Source organism: Heterodontus francisci, chromosome 1 (genome assembly GCF_036365525.1).
Source record: "Heterodontus francisci isolate sHetFra1 chromosome 1, sHetFra1.hap1, whole genome shotgun sequence".
Taxonomy (NCBI): domain Eukaryota; kingdom Metazoa; phylum Chordata; class Chondrichthyes; order Heterodontiformes; family Heterodontidae; genus Heterodontus; species Heterodontus francisci.
The window spans coordinates 103,837,111-103,862,544 of NC_090371.1; the positions used below are offsets into that span (position 1 = coordinate 103,837,111).

The window sequence follows — 25,434 nt, forward strand, 5'->3', positions numbered from 1 at the left end:
AAGGGGCATGGGCATGATTTTACTTGGCATTATCGATATACTTATACATATGTAGACAGATATACTTACTACTTTCCCTCAACAGGATCAATGTCAAGAGTATTAACTCCACTTCCATGGATTCTCTGTACATCCCGGTCCTTGTTTAATTCTAGATTTAACACCCTTAAATCAAAATAAAAGAAATATATAGAGACATTATTTTCACAAAATGGAAAACAGATTTTTTTTCTTAAAAAATGAAGGTTAAAAGGGAGATCTTTGGGCCTCTGGAAGCTGCCCTGAGCTGCTGCAGGTCTCTCGGCAAGCAGCCAGCAGCAGAGCTGCAGATCTCTCAGGTCTGCAACCGTGCTCTTTCCACACTCCTCCCAATCCTGCACAATGCCCTGCCAGAGAATGGGCCATATGTAGTCCAAACCAGGAAAGTAAAGAAAACCTCTCTCATTATAGATGCAGCAAATCTCAAGCACTTCATTTGTGTTGGGCCCCCAAAAGAAAAAAAATCTACCCATTAGAGTCTCAATAGTCAAAACCCTTATTCATGTCAACAACTTAAATTTATACGGTGTTGCTCACTTAGTTCTTTGCAATAAACTTTGCAAGGGGAGGTGTCGAGCACATCCTTGCAAATTACTGCCCCATCTCCACCCTCCCTTTTCTCTTCAAAGCTCGTGAACTTGCGATCACCTCCCAAATCCATGCTCATTTTTCCATAACTCCATGTTTGAACATCAGGTTTCCCCCCATCACAGCACTGAAATGGCCTTTATCAAAGGCACAACTGACACCCTATATGACTGTGACCACGATAAACTTTCTCTCCTCACCCTTCGCAACCTGTCTGCAGACTTTAACACTCTATCCTCCTCCAACCCCTCTCCGTTGTGTGCAACTGAGTGGGAATGCCAATGCTTGGTTGTATTCTTGTCTATCCAGTCATAGCCACACTAATTCCTGCAATGATTTCTTTGCCCACTGTTGCACTTCTACCTCTAGTGTCCCCCACGAATCTAGCCTTGGCCCCCTCCAATTTCACATCTACATGCTGCCCCTCAGCAACATCATTCAAAAACATGTCAGATTTCATGTGTACGCTAATGACACCCAGCTCTACCTCACCACCACCTCACTCAATTCCTCCACTGCCTCTGATTTGTCACGCTGCTTGTTTGAAATTCAGTGTTGGAAGAGCAGAAATATCCTGCAATATTGGGAAGACATGTGCCACTGTCTTCGACCCATGCTGCAAACTCCATTACTTAGCCACTGACTCCATCCCCCTCCCTGGCCAATATTTGAGACACAGCCAGATTGTTCACAGGTTTGGTGTCTTATTTGACCCCGAGCTGAACTTCTGATCCCATATTCACTCCATCACCAAGAACGTTACACTGTCCATCTCCCATAACCTTCAGGTCATCAAAAACTCTGCCACCTGATCCTAACTTGCACCTCGTCCCATTCACCTATCACTCCTGTATTCGCTGACCTTATCTCGCTCCCAGTCCAGCAATGCTTCAATTTTAAAATGCTCATACCGGTTTTCAAATCCCTCTATGGTCTCGTCCCTCCCTATCTCTGTAACCTCCTCTCGCTCAACAATCCTCTGAGATCACTGCACTCCTCCAATTATGGCATCTCATGCATTCCCAATTTCCATTGCTCCACTACTGACAGCCTTGTTTTCAGCTGCCTCAGCCCTAAGTTCTGGAATTCCCTGCCTAAACCTCTCAGCCTCTCCTCCTTTAACAGGCTCCTTAATCCCTACATCTTTGACCAACCTTTTAGCCATCTGCCCCAATATCTCCTTATGTGACTCTCCTGTGAAGCTCTTGGGACGTTATAATATGCTAAAGGCACTGTACATATGAACTAGAAGCCAGGAGTAGGCTATTTGGCCCCACGAGCCTGCTCCGCCATTCTATAATATCATCGCTCATCTGTTTGTGGACACAACTCCACTTTCCTGCCTACCCCCGATAGCCTTTGACTCCCTTGTTTGTCGAGAATCTGTCTACCTCTGCCTTAAAAACATTCAATTACCCTGCCTCCACTGCCCTCCAGGGAAGAGAATTCCACAGACTCTAAACTGTCATGCAGGCCCCCACCTGCCAAGAATGAGGCACATATATTTCGCCACATGACCAATAAATTTAAAAGTTGTTGCTGGGAAGGTGGCCTATTACAAGGCCCCTGACTAGAAAGACATTTTTTTGCTTACTAGCAGACAGTGTTGGAATAAAGTAACCAGTCCCTGCTCCCCAATACACAAGAGAGACCTGGTCAAACCAGGTCGGTCACATGACCATCTGCTGGCCAACTAGGGGAGTTTTAAATTGGAGAAAAAGTGTTGGAACTCAGGAAAGCTCTTTGCTCCTGGACTGAGAACATCTCTCTCCTGTCTGCTCTCATCTCTTTCTCACGGAACTGAAGACCCATTGAAGACAAATGAACCCCAAGACAGAAAAGTCTCCTACAGTGAACAAGGTTTAAGAAGAATACTAGGCCCCAACGAAAAGCAAGACTACCTACAATCAAGGACTCTACAGCGAGCTCGAAGCACAGTAACAAACCCCCTTCAGAGACTGCCTCAAATGTATTCAATTTATTTTTCTTCTCTTTTCTGTCCCTGTTTGCATGTGTGTATCGCTTGTACATGCTAGCATGGGCGTGTCATGTAGGTGTAGGTGTTAACCGAATTAGAGTTTAAGTTCAAGAAATTTCAACTTTTCTTCTTTAAACCTAAGAAAGCCTGTTTGTGCTAATTACTTTGCCTTATAATTGGAAAGCGGTAAACAAGGATTCACCAAAGTGGCAGCTCAAAACAGTGTACTTAAAACAAAACCCTGTTACTGTAAGACCAGGTGACGACTGAAAGGGGACCCCTAGATACCTTTCTCACCTGGTCGTAATACAACCCTCAGAGAAAAAATTTCTCCTCATCTCGGTCTTAAATGGGAGAGCCCTTATTTTTAAACTGTGCCCCCTAGTTTTAGTCTCTCCCACAAGGGGAAACATCCTTTCAACATCCACCCTGTAAAGTCCCCTCAGGATCTTATATCTTATATAAATGTAAGTTTATGTTGTCGTGACAGAGAAACTCTGAAATGAGCCATAAACACAGTTGAAGCAGGACAGGAAGAAGAAATTGTATGGTGAAGTGCTTTTGGAAGATAGGTCCAAAGAGAAAAGGGTATGATGACTTAAAGATCGGGCACCAGCACAAGAAGCAGGGATTCACAGTAATGCAGAGGGTACACAACTGGAATAGATCCCTCACCTGGGCTGGGATGTTAATGATGAGAATATTGAAGTCAATACTCTGCATGACAAGGAATCAGTGGTGCTTGGAAAAGACATGGATGATATGTGCATGGGATTTTGAGCAACTGAGGATTTTTGCTGTATATATGCATGTTAACTGAAGTTTGTGAAAGAGAGAGAGATTGGCAAGGACAGCATTCAATAAAATCGATCCTTGGCATGATGCTTGGGAAGTGGTTAAGGCAGAGACTTGCATGATGAAAGATGAGTTAGGGTTTCTGCAGTTGAAGGAGAGGTAGGGACAGAAGCAGAAAATGTCTTGGAGATGATACCTTATTTTTCACCCAGGGATCTTTTAAATGAAGGAATAACCCTAAGCTGGAGTACATTAAAAGCACTGCATAAATGCAAGTTGTTATTAAATTTGTCAAATAAGACTTTCCATTAACATATTTCTTCTGGCTATCACATGCATCTCTTGATGCTCACTAACTTGACTTTGAATTAATGGATTTTAAGTATTTGTGCACAAATGTCATACAGTCCAGATTACACAGCTGTGCTACACTTATAAATTTTTTATTCAAATTCTTACTGGTGTTTCCACAATTTCAATTTTACTGCCATATGACGTTGAACACAAACTTACTACCCTTTGTACAAACTGAAAACTCAAAGGACAATTAAACCTACTGCGAGAATACAAATGACAGATTTTGACATTGCTTATTGATCCTGCTTTAAAATCAGCAGCATTAACAGATAATTATAATCTCTTTAGATCCAACATGTTGTGCAAATATGAGCATTAAGTACTCAACACAATTTTTAAAATAATCCATACAAGTTTCCAACAAGCACCATATCGGTGATTACTTCATTCAGAAATAAACAAGAACAGACTGCAAGAGCATGAGGATTTTTCTGATCTTTGATGAATCACATTAAAACTGAATTCAGTAAATCAATGGCTTGTACATGTGCTTGTGGAGAAACAGTTTCATGTACAACATGCTCCTAAAACAGGCAAAAGCATTGGTGCATCATTAAATGCTTAAATTAAGCTTTCAAGGACAGTAAGGGAGCAAGAAAATAAGGAGCTTGTTCAATTGTGAAAAAATATACATAACCCTCCGAACAAGTTGTAATAATCCAATTTCTCCAGCAGATATACAAATATATTCATATCGGGACTAGAAGTGGTGTCATTTGAAATGGGGGGATTTGTTAAAGTAAAACAGCTACAGTAAGTTCTCTTTCCAAAAATAATTCATTTCCTTTGTCATGTGTCTAATGTTCCATCAGGTGGCCTTCAAATTCTTATGACCTGAAATAATCTAATATTCCCAAGCTATTGACTTGGACCGGGGTGAAGGTGGTGTCGTGGTAATGTCACTGAACTAGGAATCCAGAGGCCCAGGCTAATGCCTCGGGTTCAAATTCTACTATGGTAGCTGGTGGAATTTAAATTCAATTAATTAATTAAAAAAACTGGAATTGAATGCTAGCCTCAGTAATAGTTTCATGGAACTATCATCGAATGTTATAAAAACCCATTTGGTTCACAAATGCCCTTTAGGGAAGGAAATCTGCCGTCCTTACCTACATGCACAACATGGACAAATATGATGAACTCAAGAGGTGAGTTAAGAGTGACTGCTCTTGACATCAAGGCAGCATTTGACCGAGTATGGCATCAAGGAGCCCAAGCAAAACTGAGGTCAATGGGAATAGGGGAAAAACTCTCCGCTGATTGGAGTCATACCTAGCACAAAGGAAAATGGTTGTGGTTGCTGGAGGTCAATCATCTCCGTCTCAGGACATCACTGCAGGAGTTTCTCAGGGTAGTATCCTAGGCCCAGCCATTTTCAGCTGCTTCATCAATGACCTTCCCTCCAGCATAAGGTCAGAAGTGGGGATGTTTACTGAAGATTGCACAACGTTCAGTACCATTCGGGACTCCTCAGATACTGAAGCAGCCAGTGACCAAGCAAGACCTGGACAACATCCAGGCTTGGGCTGATATGTGGCAAATAACATTCGTGCCACACAGGTGCCAGGCAATGACTATCTCCAACAAGAGAAAATCTAACCATCTCCCCTTAATGTTCAATGGTATTACCATCATTGAATCCCCCGCCAACATCCTGGGGCTTACCATTGATCAGAAACTGAACTGGACCAGCCACATACATTCTGTGGCTACAAGAGCAGGTCAGAGGCTGGAAATTCTGCGACGAATAACTCTCCTTCTGAGTCCCCATTGCCTGTCCACCATGTACAAGGCACAAGTCAGGAGTGTGATGGAATACTCTCCACTTGCCTGGATGGGTGAAGCTTCAATAACACTCAAGAAGCTCGAGACCATTGAGGACAAAGCATCCCACTTGATTGGGACCCCATCCATCACTTAAACATTCACTCCTTTCACCACCGACGCACAGTGGCAGCAGTGTGTACCATCTACAAAACGCACTGCAGGAACTCACCAAGGCTCCTTTGACAGCACCTTCCAAACCCGCGACCTCTACCACCTAAAAGGACAAGGGCAGCAGATGCATGGGAACATCACCACCTGCAAGTTCCCCTCCAAAACGCACACCATCCTGACTTGGAACTATATCACTGTTCCTTTACTGTCGCTGGGTCAGAACCCTGGAACTCCCTTCCTAACAGCACTGTTGGTGTACCTACACCCCAAGGCCTGCAGTGATTCAAGAAGGCAGATCACCACCACCTGCTCAAGGGCAATTAGGGATGGGCAATGAAGCCTGGCCCAGCCAGCGATGCCAACATCCGATGAACAAATTTTTAAAAAGTGTGAATTCAGACCCACAGCAACGTGGTCAACTCTTAACTGCCCTCTGAAATGGCCTAGCAAGTGTTACGACCGAGGCAGGAGGAGTGCACTGTTTTTCTAGTTCCACTCAGGGAGGCGGTGGCGTAGTGGTATTGTCACTTAACTAGTAACCCAGAGACCCAGGGCATTGTTCTGGGGACATGGGTTTGAATCCCACCACAGCAGAAGGTGGAATTTGATTTCAATTAATAAATCTGGAATTAAAAGCTAGTCTAATGATGTCCATGAAACCATTGTCGATTGTTGTAAAAACCCATCTGGTTCACTAATGTCCTTTAGGTAAGGAAATCTGCTGTCCTTACTTGGTTTGGCCTACATGTGACTCCAGACCCACAGCAATGTATCTGACTCTTAAAAGCCCTCTGAAATGGTCAAGCAAGCCACTCAGTTACGAATAAAAAAACTTCTCCACAGATCACAACGTATATTTAAATATTTACCCAGTTACCGATATGGTCAATCATAGACTCTATTTTTATCCCAGATTAAATAACACCAACCAGGTTTTTTTACTAAACAACAAAATTATGAGTTTATTACAAAACAAGTTTTAACCAGTAATGAAGCACAAACACACAGACTGAAATATAAAAGTTCTCTTTTTACCTTAGGCCCCTCACATACATACACACACACACCAATTCACTGAAAAAAATGAGATTTACTCTTTAGAGTTTTATTACAAAAAAACACAGACTAAAAGAATACTTTGGCCAGATACTTGATAATTCTTGAAGAAAAAAAAAAGAGAAGGTATGGAAAGATGTCAGATGCCCTTTGTTTTGATTTGGCGTTCCAAGTACGCGTAGATGGCTGTCACTGCAATCTTCCTCGAACAGTTCCTTTCAGAGGACATTGATGATCAATTTGGGCAGAATTCTCAGGAAAAATGCAGCAACCGGGTTTCAGGCAGTTTCTTACACTTGCTTCTCGGAGCTTCTCAAAGAGATGGAAAACTGGCAGGTTTTTCCAAAGAGCTGGAAAAACTGAGCTGGGGCTTGTCCTTGGCAGGTTGATTCTTTAACTCCTTTGCAGATCACTGTCCATATCCCAACTCACTGTCCAAAGTGAAACAAAAACAATGTCACAAGAGTCAAGCCTCCTGACCCTTATCTGTGTAAACATCCTTCCCCAAGTCAAAAAAAACCCTTGCTGGGTATTTGTCTGAAGACAGGTGCTTTCCAGTAACTGTTGTTTACAAGCTCAGTCCAAAAGACCTTCTGATGACCACTTAAAAAAAAAAAGTTCCAGCATCTACGGAATCGTTTTCAATTTTAAAACACAAATCCTCTTGTTAACAAAAAAAAGGAAGCACTCGTAACACAAGCCACTCCATTGTTAAGGGCAACTGGGATAAGCAACAAATGCTGGCCTTGCCAGTGACACCCACATCCAATGAAAAGTTTTTAAAAACTGTTAACTACACAAAGTTAGAGATTTTGGCAGTGACAGTCTATCAACACAGTAAATATACTGTAGTCCAATACTTTTCACTAATGAAAAGGTTGACATACTATTGACTGAAAATCTTGTAATTTCAGTACCACAGTACAATTCAGGGAATGCTACTAACTATGTAAAATTCAGTTTGCTTTTTTGATCTTGAAGTCTGCAAAGAATAGGTAAGTATTGTAATCACTTTTATATAGATGTTGCTAAAATAATTGTGAGGACCAGAAAATTACAAATCCTCCTGGATTTCAACCAGTCACTTAGAGAGGCTTTCTTCCAGCTCTGATAATTTTCACCATGGTAGTTCCCAGTAACATATAACTGCATGCTCGCACTTTGTTATATTGCATATGCAGAAAAATTCAGAAGAGTAAGTGAGAGATGCTCAGAAAATTTAGAGGAAGTGACCTGATTTTAGAAACAGATGGAAAATGCCAAGAACAATTTAGGTTCCAGTTAAGCACTCACTAGAATTCAAGTGACACTGAATAGTCTTCCTGCCAATCCCATAAATAGCTTTTGGTCGAGATCAAAATGTATTTTACTTCAGTTTTTTGCAAATTCAGTTCTTCTAGTTTGCACTCAATTAACAGTTTTTGAAGAGTCAACAATTAATCAAAGTAAACCTATAAATAGCTTACTTTCCAAATGATCAACCTTTTCAGCACCAATTTGTGCAAAACTTATTTTGGATTCAGAGTGTTTGAAATTGTTGCTTTCCTCTCTTTCTCCTCCCGTCTTTCTTGAAGGCACTGACTCTTCTGTGGTTTGGTTCCACAAATATGCACAAATCATTGAAGGTTGCAGGGCAGGTTGAGAAAGCAGTTAATAAAGCATATGGATCCTGGGCTTTGAGTACAAGAACAAGGAAGTTATGGTAAACCTGTATAAAACAGTGGCTCAGCCTCAACTGGAGTATCGTGTCCAATTCTAGTCACCACACTTTAGGAAGGATGTGAAGGCATTAGAGAGGGTGCAGAAAAGAGTCATGAGAATGGTTCCAGGGATGAGGAACGGCAGTTATATGGATAGTTTGGAGAAGCTGGGGATTGAAGAAGATTTAGAGGAGATCTGATCGAGGTGTTCAAAATCATGAGGGGTCTGGACAGAGTAGAAAAGGGAGAAATTGTTCTCACTGGCCAAAAGATCCAGAATCAGAGGACACTAATTAAGCACTTGGAGACATGAAGAAAAGCTCTTTTTAAACGCAGTGAGTGGTTAGGATCTGGATTGCAATGCCCGAGTGTGTGATGAAGGCAGCTTCAATCGAGGCCTTCAAAAGAGAACCGAATAATTATCTAAAGAGAAATAATTTGCAGGGGTATGGGGCAAAGGTGGGGTAGTGGGACAAGGCGAGTTGCTCTTGCAGAGAGCCGGCACAGACATGATGGACCGACTGGTCTCTTTCTGTGCTGTAACCATCCTATGATTCTAAATGCTGGTATTTCTTTAATAAGTTGTTCAAGTGATCATGCTTTACATATACGAGACTGAACTGAGTGTCAACCAGTTTGTCAAAAACAGAGATATTACAGTCAAGTCCATTCCTGTTCTCACCAAATGGCCACCACTGCACACTTTTCAATACAAGCCAATGCAGAATGAAAATGAACTGAAACTTTAGCTAATTCTTCCTCTCTCCAGCCTAAGGCCACCAAAGGAATTACAGACTTCTACAGCTACCTTGGTTGAGGTCAGCTAATGCAGCATAGATCAGGAGTCAAAACTGTGATGTTCTGGTCCATATAGCTGCGTCGCTTTTAAATAAAAATGGGATTGAGAGCACATACAGGTATATACTATATTACGACCAAGGCAGGAGTAATGCACTGTCAATTCAGTCCCAATACTCAACAGGTCACAGCATATTATTAAAGTTTGCCCACTTACTGGAAATCAACCAAATTAAACAATTTAATAAACCCCAGAATAAAACAGACTAAAGCAGGTATCTTTAACCAACAAAAAAAATTAACTATTTAATAAACTAAATCTTAATAGTGTTTAAGATAAATTTACGTCTAAAGACTTTATAACTTCTTATTTTCTCTTAAACCCTAATGCACACACACATACATTCAAAAATCAACGGTCAACCGGTTTTATAAATAGTATTTCTTCAGAATAAAATAAGTAGCTGGGTTGTAAGTCCCGGTGAGTTACGTTCCTGGTTGGCGAGGCGTCCCAGATTAGAACAATCAGATGACACTCGAAGTCTCCAGGCGAATTTGACAGTCTATAACACGTAGGTGTTCAAAGCGCTTTGGCTGCATCAGGCAAGCCTATTTGGATTCTAAAATTGGTAGTTTTTCAGTAGAAACTTTACTGAGAATTCCAGCAAACACAAATAAACGACAGAATCCTCTTGAAGGCAAATGTTCTTTTTCCAGGGTTTTATTTTCTCTCCTTAGGCAATAACACAGCCTGTAACTCAATGTAGTTTTTCTGCTAAGAGAAAGACAGCTTCTTCCTTCAGTGCATGCTTCGCTGGACTCTAATTCAAACCAGTTGAAACCAGTCTTTATCCACAGATAAAAGTTACAGTACACCATGTGACCTCCTCTCTCTCTCCTGCTGTGGCCTAGGAAACAGGTGCAGCTGCTGGCACACTGTGCTCAATCTTATAGGTACACTGTTTAAAAGAGGAGGAAAAAAAAAGTTCTGTGACAACTAGATGCAAATTCTGTTATCTCTAGCCCATGTTTGTAATGGTATAAAATTATTGTGGCTAGAACTATTCAGCTTAAAGACTGAAAATCTAACTTGTTGAGAATTGGAATAAATGTATGCTAGTATATCCACTACATCTACTTCAATGCAAACTTTGTAATGCTTCTCACCATTAGGTTTTCCTAACAGGTCCAACAAGTTAAGGCCACAAACCAGCCTTGCAAAAATATCAGGTGACAAAATAAAAATAAACACTTGGTTGGAAGCCAGCGGAGGTCTGATTAGTTCAGTCCTTTAGCACTTAATTCTTGAAAATCCAAATGAATCCAACACCTACCATTTTAGTTTTCTCAACAGGCATACATTTAGTGAAGAGAACTGAAAGTTAAACATTCATGCTATTTCCTGTGATCTTTCTTGTTGTACCATATTATGTTGCAAATGTTATTTCAGAGTGCGTCGACACAGAAATAAAATTGCAGAGCATATAGAACTTTATATATTTTTAAAACTTAAAAACCAAATGTGGTGCCAGAGGACTGGAGAATTGCTAACATTGTACCTCTGTTAAAAAAGGGAGTGAAGGATAGAATTAATAATTACAGACCAGTCAGTCTAACCTCAGTAGCAGGCAAATTATTGGAATCTATTCTGAGAGACAGGATAAACTGTCACTTAGAAAGGCACAGGTTAATCAAGGATAGCCAGCATGGATTTGTTAAGGGAAGATCTTGTTTGACCAACTTGAGCTAATTTTTTGAAGTAGTAGCAAGGAAGATAGATGAGGGCAGTGCAGTTGATGTGGTCCACATGGACTTTAGCAAAGCTTTTGACAAGGTCCCACATGGCAGACTGGTTAAAAAAATAAAATCCCATGGGATCCAGGGCAATGCAGCAAGGTGGATACAAAATTGGCTCAGTGGTAGGAAACAAAGGGTAATTGTTGACGGCTGTTTTAGCGACTGGAGGGCTGTTTCCAGTGACGTTCCGCAGGGCTCAGTACTGGGTACCCTACTTTTTGTGGTGTATATTAATCATTTGGACGTAAATGTAGGGGACATGATCAAGAAGTTTGCAGATGACACAAAGAATGGCCGCTTGGTAGATAGCGAGGAGGATAGCTGTAGGCTGCAGCTATGTTGATGGGGTCTGGTCAGATGGGCGGAAAAGTGGCAAATGGAGTTCAACTTGGAGAAGTGTGAGATGATGCTTTTGGGGAGGTCAAATAAAGCAAAGAATACATGATTAATGGGAAAATACTGAAGTGTAGAGGAAGTGAGGGACCTTGGAGTGATTGTCCACAGATCCCTGAAGGTAGCAGGACAGGTCGATAAGGTGGTTAAGAAGGCATATGGGATCTTTTCCTATATTAGCCGAGGTATAGAATACAAGAGCAGGGAAGTTATGTTGGAACTATATAACTCATTAGTTAGGCCACAGCTTGAGTACTGTGTGAAGTTCTGGTCACCTCATTATAGAAAGGATGTAATTGCATTAGAGAGCGTAGAGAGGAGATTTACGAGGATGTTGCCAGGACTGGAAAATGCAGCTACAAGGAAAGATTGGATAGGCCGGGGTTCTTCTCCTTGGAACAGAGAAGGCTGAAGGGAGATCTGATTGAAATGTACAAAATTTTGAGTGGCTGGATCGAGTGGAGGTGAAGGATGTATTCACCTTAGCAGAGAGGTAAGTGACGAGGGGGCATAGATTTAAAGCGATTGGTTGAAAAATTAGGGGGGAGATGAGGAAAAACCTTTTCACACAAAGGGTGGTGATGGTCTGGAACTCACTGCCTGAAAGAGTAGTTGAGGTAGAGACCCTCAACTCATTCAAAAGGAATCTGGATATGCACCTCAAGTGTCGTAAGCTGCAGGGCTACGGACCAAATGCTGGAAGGTGGGATTAGACTAGGTGGATCGATTTTCAGCTGGCACAGATATGAAGAGCCAAGTGGCCTCTTTCTGTGCCTTAAATTTTCCATGATTCTAAATTATGGCAAATAAAGCAGTTTGCAAAAAACTTGTAGAAAGATCGTGACTATCATCCCATTTACATTTGGCATTTGTGTAATTGGCAGGAAGCTATGATGATAAATTCAGCCCTCACACTGTTATTAGAGGTGACATGCTACCAAATTTGGTGACTTGAGGGCATTTCCCCGATATTGTGATAGCGGTGCCAACTCAACCTCTGATGCAAAGCTGCTGTTATATTGTGTTACGACCGAGGCAGGAGGAGTGCATTGTTTATTCTAGTCCCACTTTTCCACAGGTCACAACATATACATTTTCCTATACATATACATTCAATCATATACTCTATACTTTTCCCCAGAATAAAACACACCGATCCAGTTTCTTTAAATAAACAAAGTTATCAGTTTATTAAAAACAAGTCTTAAGTAGTAATGAAGCAAAGCGTAAATACACAGATTGAAGTAGAACAGTTCCCCTTTAACTAACACACACACACTTTGTTTAGAGCTCTGTTACAAAAAAAAAACCCACTGAGGCTGAATACTTGCTCATTCTTGACGAAACAGCAGATGAGATATGGGGCGGCACAGTGGCGCAGTGGTTAGCACTGCAGCCTCACAGCTCCAACGACCCGGGTTCAATTCTGGGTACTGCCTGTGTGGAGTTTGCAAGTTCTCCCTGTGTCTGCGTGGGTTTCCTCCGGGTGCTCCGGTTTCCTCCCACAGCCAAAAGACTTGCAGGTTGATAGGTAAATTGGCCATTATAAATTGCCCCTAGTATAGGTAGGCGGTAGGGGAATATAGGAACAGGTGAGGATATGGTAGGAATATGGGATTAGTGTAGGATTAGTATAAGTGGGTGGTTAATGGTCGGCACAGACTCGGTGGGCCGAAGGGCCTGTTTCAGTGCTGTATATCTGAATCTAAATCATTGTGTTCCAAAACTGGCATACAGTCTGGCCTCTGGGATCTTTTAGAACAGTTCTTTACAGGCGGTGTTGAGAATTAATTTAGCAGGGTTTTCTTCAAAGACAGGAGACGAGATGAATTGACAGTGGACTTATCAGGGTCTTTTAGAGAGGTGCTGGAAAGCTGAGCTGGGGTGTGGTTGACTCTCCTTCCTTGGGAATTTTCTCTTCTCTCCTTGGAAGTTCCCTCCTTCTTCTGCAGGATTTTTAAAGAGATGGGCTAAGCTGGGGTTCTGTCCTTCAGTTATTTTTTTAAACTCCAACTCCTTTTAAACAGTTCATTCCCAACTCCAAACAATTCAAAAATGAAGCTGGAAACAGGAAGTCCACCTTCTGACCTGATACTTCTCTGCACACATCTTCCCCAGTTACCAGGGTTTCTGTTCTATGTTTAACTTGAGTCATGTGACAACCAGTAAATGTTGTTGTCAAACAAGTCCTTTCAGTGTCCTCTTAATGACCTTATTGGAAAGAAAACTGGACCAACATTTCTTCAGTTTAACTATAAAATCCTTAAAAATATATATTTAATAAAAACAGAAGCACTTTCATAATAATTGGCATTAATTTTATTTGGATTCCAGGAGAGTAGAGTTTGTGAGGTGACTCACAGCACTGAATCTGCTAAATGCACTCCTCAGCCCAGCAGCCTTTTGGACTCAATATTAACAATTTCAGATCATAACTGCTGCCCTCACTTTTTTTTCTTTTTGGATCGCAGCTGTTATATATGTATATATTGTTATACTATCTGTAAAGTGTTAGGAAGTAATTAGCTAGGAACTAGTTGTGTGTAAGTGCACACAACTGTCATACTACAACAGAAAGAAAACTGTCACTCTGCAAGTAGATGCTTCCACAAAAGGACTGGGAGCAGCCCTGGTACAAGAGGGAAAGCCAATAGCATTTACGTCCAAAGCTCTGACACCAGCTGAGACAAGATATGCCAACATAGAAAGAGAGCTTTTGGCAGTTGTGTATGGATGTGAGAAGTTCCACACATATGTCTATGGGAGGAAGTTCACAGCGGAGAGTCCACTGGAACAGATCTACAAGAAAAATCTATGCAAAGCACCAGCAAGACACAGAGGTTACTCTTGAGGCTACTCTTGAGGCTTCAGAGTTATGATTTCACTCTGAAATATAAGCCAGGAAGAGAAATGGTGATGGCAGACACCCTATCTCAGTTGTCACCACAGGAGAAACATGAGACAGAAGTTCTAGGCATAAAGATTCATCACCTAGTGAACGTAACACCACCAGAACTGAGTCAAATTAGAGATGACACCAACAAAGACGAGGAATTACAGATGCTATCTCAGCAAGTGATCCAGGGATGGCTTGATAGGATACAGCACACACAGCCAGCAGTACAGCAGTACTGGCTTCAGAGATGACATCTCACTATAAGATGGTGTTCTGCTGGCCGGATCCAGAATAATCATACCCAAAACAATGCAGGAAGAACTTCTCCAAAAGATACACGAAGGCCATATGGGAATGGAGAAGTATAAACTCAGAACCAAATCAGCTGTGTACTGGATAGCAATATAAAAGAAATCAAAAATATGGTGTCTACATGCAATGTATGCCAGAAGTACAGAAACTCACAACAGAAAGAGATGATAGCTACTGAAATACCACCCAGACCATGGCATACTGTAAGAGTCAATTTATTCACAAATAATCAAAAATAGTATCTCACTGTCGCAGACTACGACTCAAAAATTTCCTTTTATCCGGAAGATGAAAGACTTGAGAGCCACAACCAATAACCTCAGCAGTATGAGTTCTGTTCGCTGAGCAAGGGATTCCTGAAAGGTTAATATGTGACAATGGCACCCAATTTACATCGAGAATTTAAGGAATTCGCTGATTAGTATGGGTTCAACACCATCACCTCATCACCACACTATCCATGGGGACACAGATTTATAGACACGTCCAGACGGTCAAAAGAATACATGTGAAATACCAAGAGACAAAGGAAAACCCAAAACTGGCCTTATTGTCACTCCGATCCACACCTCTCAAGGCTGACATGAAATCACCTGCAGAGCTGTTAAACGGAAGAAAATATAAGACAACTCTGCCGAGCAAAATACATCCTTCAAGTGACCAGGAGGAAGTGAGCCAACTCACTGAAGCACAGGTAAGAGGAGAGCAACACTTCAACAAATATGCTAAATCCCTACCTGAGCTGTTGATTGGAATCCTGTACGTGTACAGTTTGTCCTTTCATGAAAACCTGGAGCCCAGCAAAAGTTGTTAGAGAAGCTGAGACTCCAAGGTCATATATCATTGAGACCGAAACCGGTAACCAAATGAGAAGGAACAGAATCCATATTCGACCTACACCTCAGCTGGAACAACAGAAAAGACCATCAACAACACCGGAAACATCACTATCCAGCGAGACAACATTATCACCAGCAAGTGACACAACATCGCCTGTACAGCAAGCCAACTCACCACTAAAGGCAGCAAATGCCAAATCTACAAGATGGAGGCACAGCATCTTACCACCCAAGCAATGCTTGGGGCGAACACACACTATTAAAGACTCTAAAAAGGGGTTCAGATTATTTCCACAAGTCGGATGATAATCTTCTTTCTTTATTTTGACAGTTATGTTAATATAGGGGCATTATGTTTTAAAGAAAGAGGGATGTTATATCTGTATATACTATTATATTATCTTTGAAGTGTTAGGAACTAATTAGCTAGGAAGTAGTTGTTATGAGTAAGTGTTCCGGGGGGGGGGGGGGGCGGGGGTAAGACTCATTCACAGCTGCACTGAGGAGTGGTGTTACACATAACATAAGAACCAGTTGAACCAGGTTCTACAGTACAAAGCATGGTGCTGAAATAAACAAGACTGACTCCATCCTTTTCCAAGATTAAAATGTGATTTTTCCAACATCTGGGAACCAGAAAACAACAAAGATGAAACAGCAGCTGTTAGTGGGACGATTCCGTTATTTTGAGTTACATCTCCTCCCGACCCATCCTGTTTCCTGCCTTCCACCCTATCACAGAACATCCTTTTGTTTTTTCCATCACACCCCTTTCGCTGCACTTGCATGAAACCTTAGTTCTCTAACTTTTACCAGTTCTAATGAAACATCAGCGACCTGAAACATTAACTTTTATCACAACTCAAAAGTAATTAATTTACTATAATCCTTTTTTGGACACTATTTGTTGCTAAATCTGCTACATTAAATTGTTGCTATGGCAGTAGATGGCATGTAACAAAAAATAATCGCCAGACAGACTTGTTGGTCCCCAAGTTTCCGTGTTGTGACAACGGATGATTCAAAACACCCGCACTCGGTCCATTCATCACCCACCTCCTGGTGGACTCGGCTCTCCTCACTCTCAGCGGCTCATCGCAGCCAGTTTGACGAGCGGCCAAAAGAGCAAGCATCCCGTAAGGCCCCAGCCATTCACATCAAACCAGTCGACGTCTCGTTATCCATGGATTCGCCTGCATAACACCAAAGAACTGTCGCAAAGACCCGTGGCCTCAGACCAGGGATAGGTAAACGGGAACGGCGCCGGCCATTCACATGACAACAGACACCGCAACGCTGAGCACCGCCATGTTGGGAGGGAAAGGGACAGTGCAAAGAGCCGGCCTGTGATTGGCTGCCGCACTCAATCGCACCAATCGGTTCATGTTATGGTGGGAGGTGCAAGAACGCCAGAAAGTTTGGGACGTTGGTTAAAAATCTTGTCTGTTGCAGATTGACGGCTGGACATGAATCAAATCCGGGCACTACTGCAGAGAACGTTTGGGCTGGTTAAACATCATGTGGGAACTGATCAGTTTGGGAACAAGTATTATTACATTCCCCAGCAGAAAACGTGGACCGGTGAGTAGTTGTTGCAGGTACTGTTGCCTGGAATGCGGGATTTCAGCTGTAGCTCAGTTGCGGTTTGCTGCTGCAAATTCCCTGTACTGACCGTTCAGGCTCTAACTGTGAACTTAATTGTAATATTCAGAGTTACAACCAGGTGAGAAGGAGTCTAGGGGTTTCTCTCAGCCTTTGCTTGGTTTAATGGTAACAGGGTTTAATTTTAAAAACACTTTTTAGCTCCCCCTTAGTGAATCCTTGTTCACGGCTCCAATTGTAAGGCAAATAAATCAAACAGGGGTCCTTAGATTTAAACGAAAAGGTAGAAGTTTATGAATCTTAAACTCTTATCCGGCTAATGACTACGAATATGCGATGCGACCACGCGAGCAGGCATACACGATAAACATACACGCAGATAGAGCCAGAAAAAGTAGAAGGAATAAAAGGGGAAAGTTTGAGGCAGTATCTGGTAGTTACAGTTCTTTAAGTTCAATGTGGAATCTTTGGTTGCCGGTAAGTCTTGCAATTCATTGGGGCCCAGTTCACGCTTCAACTTGTTCGGATGTAGGAGTCTTTTCTCTCTTGAGGTTTACGTGTCTTCCGTGGGTCTGGTGGCTTGGGAGAAAGTGAGAGAGGCGCTTGCTTCTTCCAGCTTCAGTTACACACTGTCTTCTGTTCCTTTCTGTGTGGCACAATTCAAAAAACCCCAGATTGCCCAGCAAGTTAGTCATGTGACTAGCTCCTTATTTGGAACAGTGTCTCCGAGGTTTGTGGATTAGCTTAGCAGTTTCTGGAATGTGCTTCCTTACACCTTCAATATCTGGTGATCAAAATCCATTTGGGTTAACTGGAGCAGGGAATAGTCCTTTGTCTCCACAAGCAGTGTCTCTTAGGATACAAAAGTCCTTCCTGTCCAGTGATCGTCAAACAAGTCATTTCTTCACTCCAGCAACAGTTTATAATCAATGTTCACGTGACAGAATTAATATGCCTCATTCTTGGCAGGTGGGGGTCTGCATGGTATCAGTGTCTCGGCCTCAGTTTGGGATATTCAGAGCCTCCCCGCAGGATCTGAGTGAAGGGTTTGAATTTCAGAGGGGTTAAAGTATGTAAGATGTCATTGACACGAAACTGATGTGTGTGCAACCTTGAGATGCACTCAGGAAATCCTCCGTAATTTGCTTTTTGTCATGTTGTAATTTCACCAACTCTTCAGATGTGTCACATGCAGGAGTGACTTTCCACCCTCCACTCCCACTTTTAAATCCACACGGTTCCTCAGCTCAGAGATAAGATGCAGGAGTTGATGTTACAAGCCTGTTCTCTCTCTGTCTGATTTGGGATCACTAGATAGGGGAGTGTCAGTAGATGTTGTCTATATGGATTTCAAGATGGCATTTGATAAGGTTTTACAGAAGAAATTAATTTTTGCTAATAAAGTACATGGAATTGGAGGTAGCTCAGTGACATACATTGGTAATTTGTTGGGCAGTAAGTGACAGAGTAACAATGAAGTGAATGGTTGCTCATTATTTGAATATGGAAACTGATGTTTTCCAGGATTTTGTATGCATCAGGGCTTCAGCTTTCCACTAAATATATTCATTGATGTGTATGGTACTTGGATATTAACTGATGACCAGATGGTCTCCTGATATAAGTAAACACTGCAGCTATTGCTCTCCAATGTTTTCTTTTCCAGTACTTTGTTATTCTTTGACAGAATATTCCAGGGGTTCTGGAAATAAAAGGAGCTAGCTATTAACCACAGCATAACAATGGCCTGGAAGAAGGAACAGAGAGTTGTATGTCCAAGTTTGAAGATGACGTAATTAGGAGGAACAATGAGTTGTGTAGGTGGGAGCAATAAGTTACTAAGGGAATGGGTAAAACTAGGGCAGATGGAGTTCTATTAGGGGAATGCAAGTTCATCCACTTGGGATCCAGGAAAGATAAATTGGAATGCAAAAGTGAGGAATTGATACTTCATTTGTACAGAGCTTTGGTCAGACCCCATCAGGAATACTGAGTTCAATTTTGGGCATAAAACTTTAGGCAAGTTATATTGGCCTTGAAGGGGGTACATTGCTGATTCACCAGAATGATACCAGGGCTTAAAAAGGTTAAATTGAGGAGAGATTACAGAACCATGAGATTAGAAAATTGAGAGGTGATTTAATCAAGGTTTTTATAATGACAAAAGGATTCAATAGGGTAGATAGAACACAAGAAATAGGAGCAGGAGTAGGCTATATGGCCCATCGAGCCTGCTCCGCCATTCGAAAAGATCATAGCTGATCTTACGCCTCAACTCCACCTTTCCGCCCGTGCGTCATATCCCTTGATTCCCAGAGAGACCAAAATCTGTCCATACCAGCCTTAAATGTATTCAATGATGGAGCATGCACAACCCTATGGAGTAGAGAATTCCATCGATTCACAACCCTTTGAGTGAAGTAATTTCTCCTCATCTCAATCCTAAATGATCGGCCCCTAATCGTGAGACTGTGCCCCCGTGTTTTAGATTCCTTGACCAGCGGAAATAATCTCTGTGTCTACTTTATCCAGCCCCTTTAGAATCTTGTATGTTTCAGTGAGATCGCCTCTCATTCTTCTAAACTCCAGAGAATATAGGCCCAATTTACTTAGCCTCTCATCAGAGGACAACCCCCTCATCCCAGGGACCAATTTAGTGAACCTTCACTGTACCACCTCCAATGCAAGTATATCCTTTCTTCAATGTGGAGACCAAAATTGCACACAGTACTCCAGATGTCGTCTCACCAAAACCCTGTACAATTGTAGCAAGGCTTTCTTATTCCTGTACTCCAATCCCCTAGCAATAAAGGCCAACATGCAATTTGCCTTCCTAATTGATTGCTGTACCTGCATGCTAACTTTCTGCATTCCTTGTACAAGCACCCCCAAGTCTCTTTGAATATCAACACTTACCAGTTTCACACCTTTTTAAAAAAAACAGGCTGTGTTTGCTGACAATGCAACCACTAGGTGACGCAGTACTGGCACATTTCCAAAAGCAGCCTCGTTCACTGAAACGTCATTATCTGTGATGTATCAGGCAGCTGCCAGTAATAAAAATAGCGCTGCTCAATTCGTTACAAAAAAACAAATTAAACCCAAACCCCCTCGATGGCTGCGATTGCTGCCTCCATCCCACCCCCAACAGTATGCTGCTCCCTCCTGCCATCGCTGCTTCACGTTGCTGCTCCCTCACGTGCTCGTCTGATCACCACTCGCACCCCGCCTTGCCACTGCCACCCCTCAGCCACTCGCTCCCTGCCTCACTGCTTCCCACCATCGGCCGCTCGTTCCCTGCCTCGCCGCTGCCTCCTGTCGGTTACTCGCTCCCCGCCTCACTGCTTCCCCCTGTCGGCTGCTTGCTCCCTGCCTCGCTGCTGCCTCCCCTTGGCTGCCTGTGCCCCGCTTTGCCCCCCCCCCCATCCTTGGCTACTCGCTTCCCGTGTTGCCACGTCACCCCTCGGCTGCTCGCTCCGCCCTCGACGTCTCGTTCCCTGCCGTTTCTCCAGGCGGCACGGCAGGGAGCGATCGGGCGACTGGCTGAAGCAGCAAGGCTGGGAGCGTTTCGCCAAGTCGGAGAAGCAGTGCAGCCGGGAGCCAGTGGTTGGGTGGGGCGAGGCTGAGAGCAAGCAGCCGAGGGGGGTGGGGGAAAGCGGTGAGGCCGGGAGGGAGTGGCTGAAACAGGGTACTGTTGGGAGAATGGAGGCGGCGATTGCAGCATTTAGGGATGTTTCAACGATCTGATTTCATTATGTGCTGACGACGGTGCGCGCATGCGCAGATTCATACTGGCAAATGTTCGAACGCACTGATGACATCGGCGATTGGTCTGCGTTGTCAGCAGACAGTCCATAAAAAAAATATTCTGTTTTTCTATTCTTAAACCAAAGTCAATAACTTCCTACTTTCCAACATTATACTCCATCTGCCATCTTGTTGCCCACTCACTTAACCTGTCTATCTCTTTGCAGCCTCATTGTGTCCTCCCCACAGCTTACCTTTCCACCTACCTTTGTTTCATCAGCAAACTTAGATACATTACTCTCTGTCTCTTCATTTAGGTCATTAATATAGATTGTAAATAGCTGAGGGCCCAGCACTGATCCTTGCGGCACTCCACTATTTACTGTCTGCCAACTTGAAAATGCCCCGTTTATGCCCTTTGTTGCTTCCTGTCAGTTAAGCAATCATCTATCCATGCTAATATATAACCCCCAACTCCATGAGTCCTTATCTTGCCTATTAACCTTTTGTGTGGCACCTTATCGAATGCCTTTTGGAAATCCAGGTATACTGCACCTACTGGTTCCCCTTTATCTACTCTGCTAGTTACATCCTCAAAAAACACTAATAAATTTGTCAAACAGGATTTCCCTTTAATAAAACCATGTTGACTTGTTCTAATCATACTGTGCTTTTCTAACAGCATTGATAAGACTTTCTGAATAATAGATTCCAGCATTTTCCCAATGACTGATGTTAGGTTAACTGGCCTGTAGTTCTCTGTTTTCCCGCTCACTCCTTTTTTGAAAAGCAGTGTAACCTTTGCCAACTTCCAATCTGATGGGACTGTTCTCAAATCTAAGGAATTTTGGAAAATCACAGCTAGCGCATCCACTGTCTGCAGCTGTCTCTTTTAGAACCCTAGGATGTGGGCCATCAGGTCCTGGAGATTTGTCATATTTTAGTCCCTCAAGTTTCTCCAATACTTTTACTCTGCTGAAATTCATTTCCTTAATTTCCTCACTCTTTTTAGCTCCTAGGTTACTGTCTATTTCTGGTATGTAATTTGTGTCTTCTACTGTGAAGATAGACACAACATATTTGTTTAATGCCTCTGCCATTTCCTCATATCCCATGATAATTTCTCCTGTCTCTGGTTCTAAGGGACCATTGTTGACTTTAGCTACTCTTTTCCTTTTTAAATACTTATAGAAGCTCTTACAATCTGTTTTTATATTTTTAGCTAGCTTACTTTCATTCGATTTTTTTTCCCTTTTTATCAACTTTTTGATGCCAGCATTGCTGGTTTCTAAAAAACTCCCAATCCAGAGACTTGCTAGTCTTTTTTGCAACATTGTAAGCTTTTAATCTAATACTATGCTTAACTTCCTGAGTGAACCACAGATGCATCCTTTTTCCTGAGTTTTTGTTTTTCAAAGGAATGTACTTTTGAACATTTTGAGTTGTTTCTTTAAAGGTTTCCCACTATTCATTTACAACCATACCTCTTAGTCTATTTACCTTAGCCCGTTCTCCCCTCATGCCTACGTAATTGGCTTTGTTTAAATTTAAGATTCTTGTTTGTGATTGCAGCATGTCACTTTGAAACTTAACATGGAAGTCAATGGTATTATGATCACTATTTCCCAGTGGATCTTTCACTATGACATTACTAATTAACCTTGCATCATTACACAATATTAGATCTAAGAGAGCTTTATCCCTAGTTGGTTGCACAATGTATTGCTCCAAGAAACTGTCCCGAAAACGTTCTACAAACTCATCTTCAAGACCACTCCTGCCAATTTCATTGTCCCAGCCTATACGAAGAATAAAGTCCCCCTTTGTTACAAGCTCCAATAATTTCTTGTTTAATTTTCTGTCCAATGGTATAACTACTTTTAGGGGGCCTATAAATTACTCCCACCAGTGTTTTCTAATTCTTGCTATTCCTAATTTCCACCCATACTGATTCTACTTCATGATTTCACTAATGCTCTTATGTCATCCTTTACCATCAGGGCTACCCCTCCTCCTTTGCCATTCTGCCATTCCAAAATATTATGTACCCTGGAATATTTATTTCCCAACCTTGATCACCATGTAACCATGGCCGGAATTTAACTATGGGCGGACGGGAGCTGACCTCCGACGTAAAAGTTGGTGGTGAACCTGCTTCCGCCTCACTTGGGGATCAGTTCCGTATTTTACGTGTCATCAGGCTTTAATTGTTCCGAGGTGGGACTTCCACCCGCTTGAGGGAGGAAGTCCCACCTCATTGAGCTGCCGGCCAACCACCGGGAGTGGGGGCCACTGCTGGGACTGCAGCCCAGCCGAAGATAGAATAAGACTTGGAGCCGGGAGGAAAGGTAAGTTTTGGTTGCCTCACCAGGGGTAATTGGTTGGGCCCCGGTGAGGCAAGGGTGGTCGGTTGGGGGGAAGCGGGGACGTGTTGGGTGCTGGGGGTGATTTGGGTAGCGGGGGCGGCCCTCCATCGGGCACCTGGTTCCCGATGAGCAGGCCCCCTTCTCCTCCCCCCATGTCGATCAGCAGCCGCTTGGTTTTCCCAGGTGGCTTTTCCTGGCTCCAGGATGCCACTTGAGGGCCTTGATTGGCCTGGGGCGGGCGACCCATTTTTCAACCCCCCCCCCCCCCCCGCCTTATGTAAAGGGAGGCGGGCGCGGGTCGGGAAAGCCTCCCGGAGCCTCCTACTCCATTTTATGCCACCCCACCGCCACCATCCTGCTCGTTGGGGCAGTGTAAAATTCCAGCCCATGTCTCTGTAATTGCGATTAGATCTAAATCATTTACCTCTATTTGTGCTACTAGTTCATCTATTTTCTTGCAGATATTTTGAGCATTCAGATAAAGAACCTTTAATTTCATTGTTTTGCTTCTATTCCCTTCAATGACCTTATTCACTGATGTACAATTTTTGTTCAACTCTCTGTCCCTTCTTATCCCATTCTGCTTGTCTTTACCCACAATGCTATACTGTTCCGATGCCTTGGCCTATCTCTTTGGATTTCTGAATCTCTCGTCTGTCACACCCTCCCCCACTCTTAGTTCACAACCTCTAGTCTTATATGCTGGAGCACTCTTGAGTTTGTATGCACTGTCGCTTCCTGCCACACTCTGATTATCATTACCCTTATTGCTATATTGCACTCTTGCCTTCTCTTCTCTCTTTAAATTATCACATTTTTGCTCTCTTGATCCCTCGCCCCCTCTATTTAGTTTAAAACCCTCTCTACCGCCCTAGTTACGCAACTCCCAAGAACACTGGTCCCAGCATGGTTCAGGTGTAGACCGTCCCAACGGTACAGCTCCCACTTTCTCCAGTACTTGTGCCAGTGCCCCATGAATCAAAGCCCATTTCTCCCACACCAATCATTGAGCCACATATTTACCCCTCTAATCTTATTTACCCTACACCAATTTGCACGTGGCTCAGGTAATAACCCAGAGATTATTACCTTTTGAAGTTCTGCTTTTTAATTTAGCCCCTAGTTGCTCGTAATACCTATGCAGAACCTCTTTCCTAGTCCTATCTATGTCATTGCTACCCATGTGGACCAGGACAACTGGATCCTACCCCTCCCACTGCAAGTTCTTCTCCAACCCTGAGCAGATGTCCCGAATGCTGGCAACACAGCCTTCTGGTCTCTCGCTCTGAGCCACAGAGAACTGTGTCTATCCCTCGACTATATTGGCCCCTACTACCACTACATTCTTATTTACTCCCCCTGCTTGAACGGCTTCCTGTACCATGGTGTCATGATCAGTTTGCTCATCCAGTCTGCAGCCCTTGCTCTTATCCATACAAGCTGAAAGAGCCTCAAATCTGACAGTTGCAAGGGCTGAGGCTCCTCCACTTCTGTCTTCTCGATCCCTTTACCTGTCTCACTTGCAGTCACACCCTCCTGTCCATGACCACTGACCAAATCAGAAGACCCTATCCTATGAGGTGTGACTGCCTTCTGGAACAAAATGTCCAGATGGCTTTCCCTCTCCCTGATGCATTGCAGCGTCTGTGGCTCGGCCTCCAGTTCATCAACTCTTAGCTGAATCTTCGAGCTACAGACACACTGCAGACGTGGTTGCTGTGGGTCACACTGGTGACCACGAGCTCCCACACACTACAGCTGCAACACATCACCTGCCCTGTCATCCAGATTGTGTTTTAAGTAACTAATTATTATTTACTTAATTAATAGGAAATGCTTACCAGCCAATTTATTAAGCTTTACTACTATTAGTAAATAAAACCTTACAATTACTAAAATTACCCGAGTTTTGAAAAATTAATGAGAAAACTCTCATCAACCAATCAACTACCTGTTTTCCTTTGATGTGTCACATTTTGATTTTTCTCGGAATGCGGCGGGTTTGTTCTGGTGGATGGGACTGGCTAGTCCTTTAAAACTCTCCGGTTTCCGCTCTCTCTCGCTCCTTCCCGATGACACCGTTCTTTTAAACTCACGTTCCCGCTCTCCCTTGCTCCTTTTGACATGGTCCCACATGGCAGACTGGTTAAAAAAATAAAATCCCATGGGATCCAGGGAAATGCAGCAAGGTGGATACAAAATTGGCTCAGTGGTCGGAAACAAAGGGTAATTG

At 42.9% G+C, this 25,434-nt stretch overlaps 2 protein-coding genes across 11 annotated transcripts in view; one reads left to right on the top strand and one right to left on the bottom strand.

Moving 5' to 3' along the window:
• The window catches only part of ercc8 (excision repair cross-complementation group 8), a 116,623-nt gene extending 99,796 nt beyond the window's left edge, over positions 1–16,827 (bottom strand). Inside the window, exons 1-3 of one of the 3 annotated variants that reach the window (XM_068033888.1) lie at positions 16,543–16,606; positions 15,385–15,552; positions 70–165 (exon numbers count right to left, since the gene is read on the bottom strand). In XM_068033888.1, coding sequence (XP_067889989.1) covers positions 70–165; positions 15,385–15,491 — 203 coding nt within the window. In that variant the 5' untranslated portion in view covers positions 15,492–15,552; positions 16,543–16,606. Of the gene's footprint in view, positions 1–69; positions 166–15,384; positions 15,553–16,542 lie in introns of all 3 variants that reach the window. The other 2 variants (XM_068033898.1, XM_068033907.1) reach the window with 2 other exon arrangements.
• Positions 16,497–25,434, top strand: part of ndufaf2 (NADH:ubiquinone oxidoreductase complex assembly factor 2) — a 236,121-nt gene continuing 227,183 nt past the window's right edge. Inside the window, exon 1 of one of the 8 annotated variants that reach the window (XM_068033968.1) lies at positions 16,497–17,067. In XM_068033968.1, coding sequence (XP_067890069.1) covers positions 16,953–17,067 — 115 coding nt within the window. In that variant the 5' untranslated portion in view covers positions 16,497–16,952. The remainder of the gene's footprint in view (positions 17,068–25,434) is intronic. The other 7 variants (XM_068033930.1, XM_068033950.1, XM_068033920.1 and 4 more) reach the window with 7 other exon arrangements.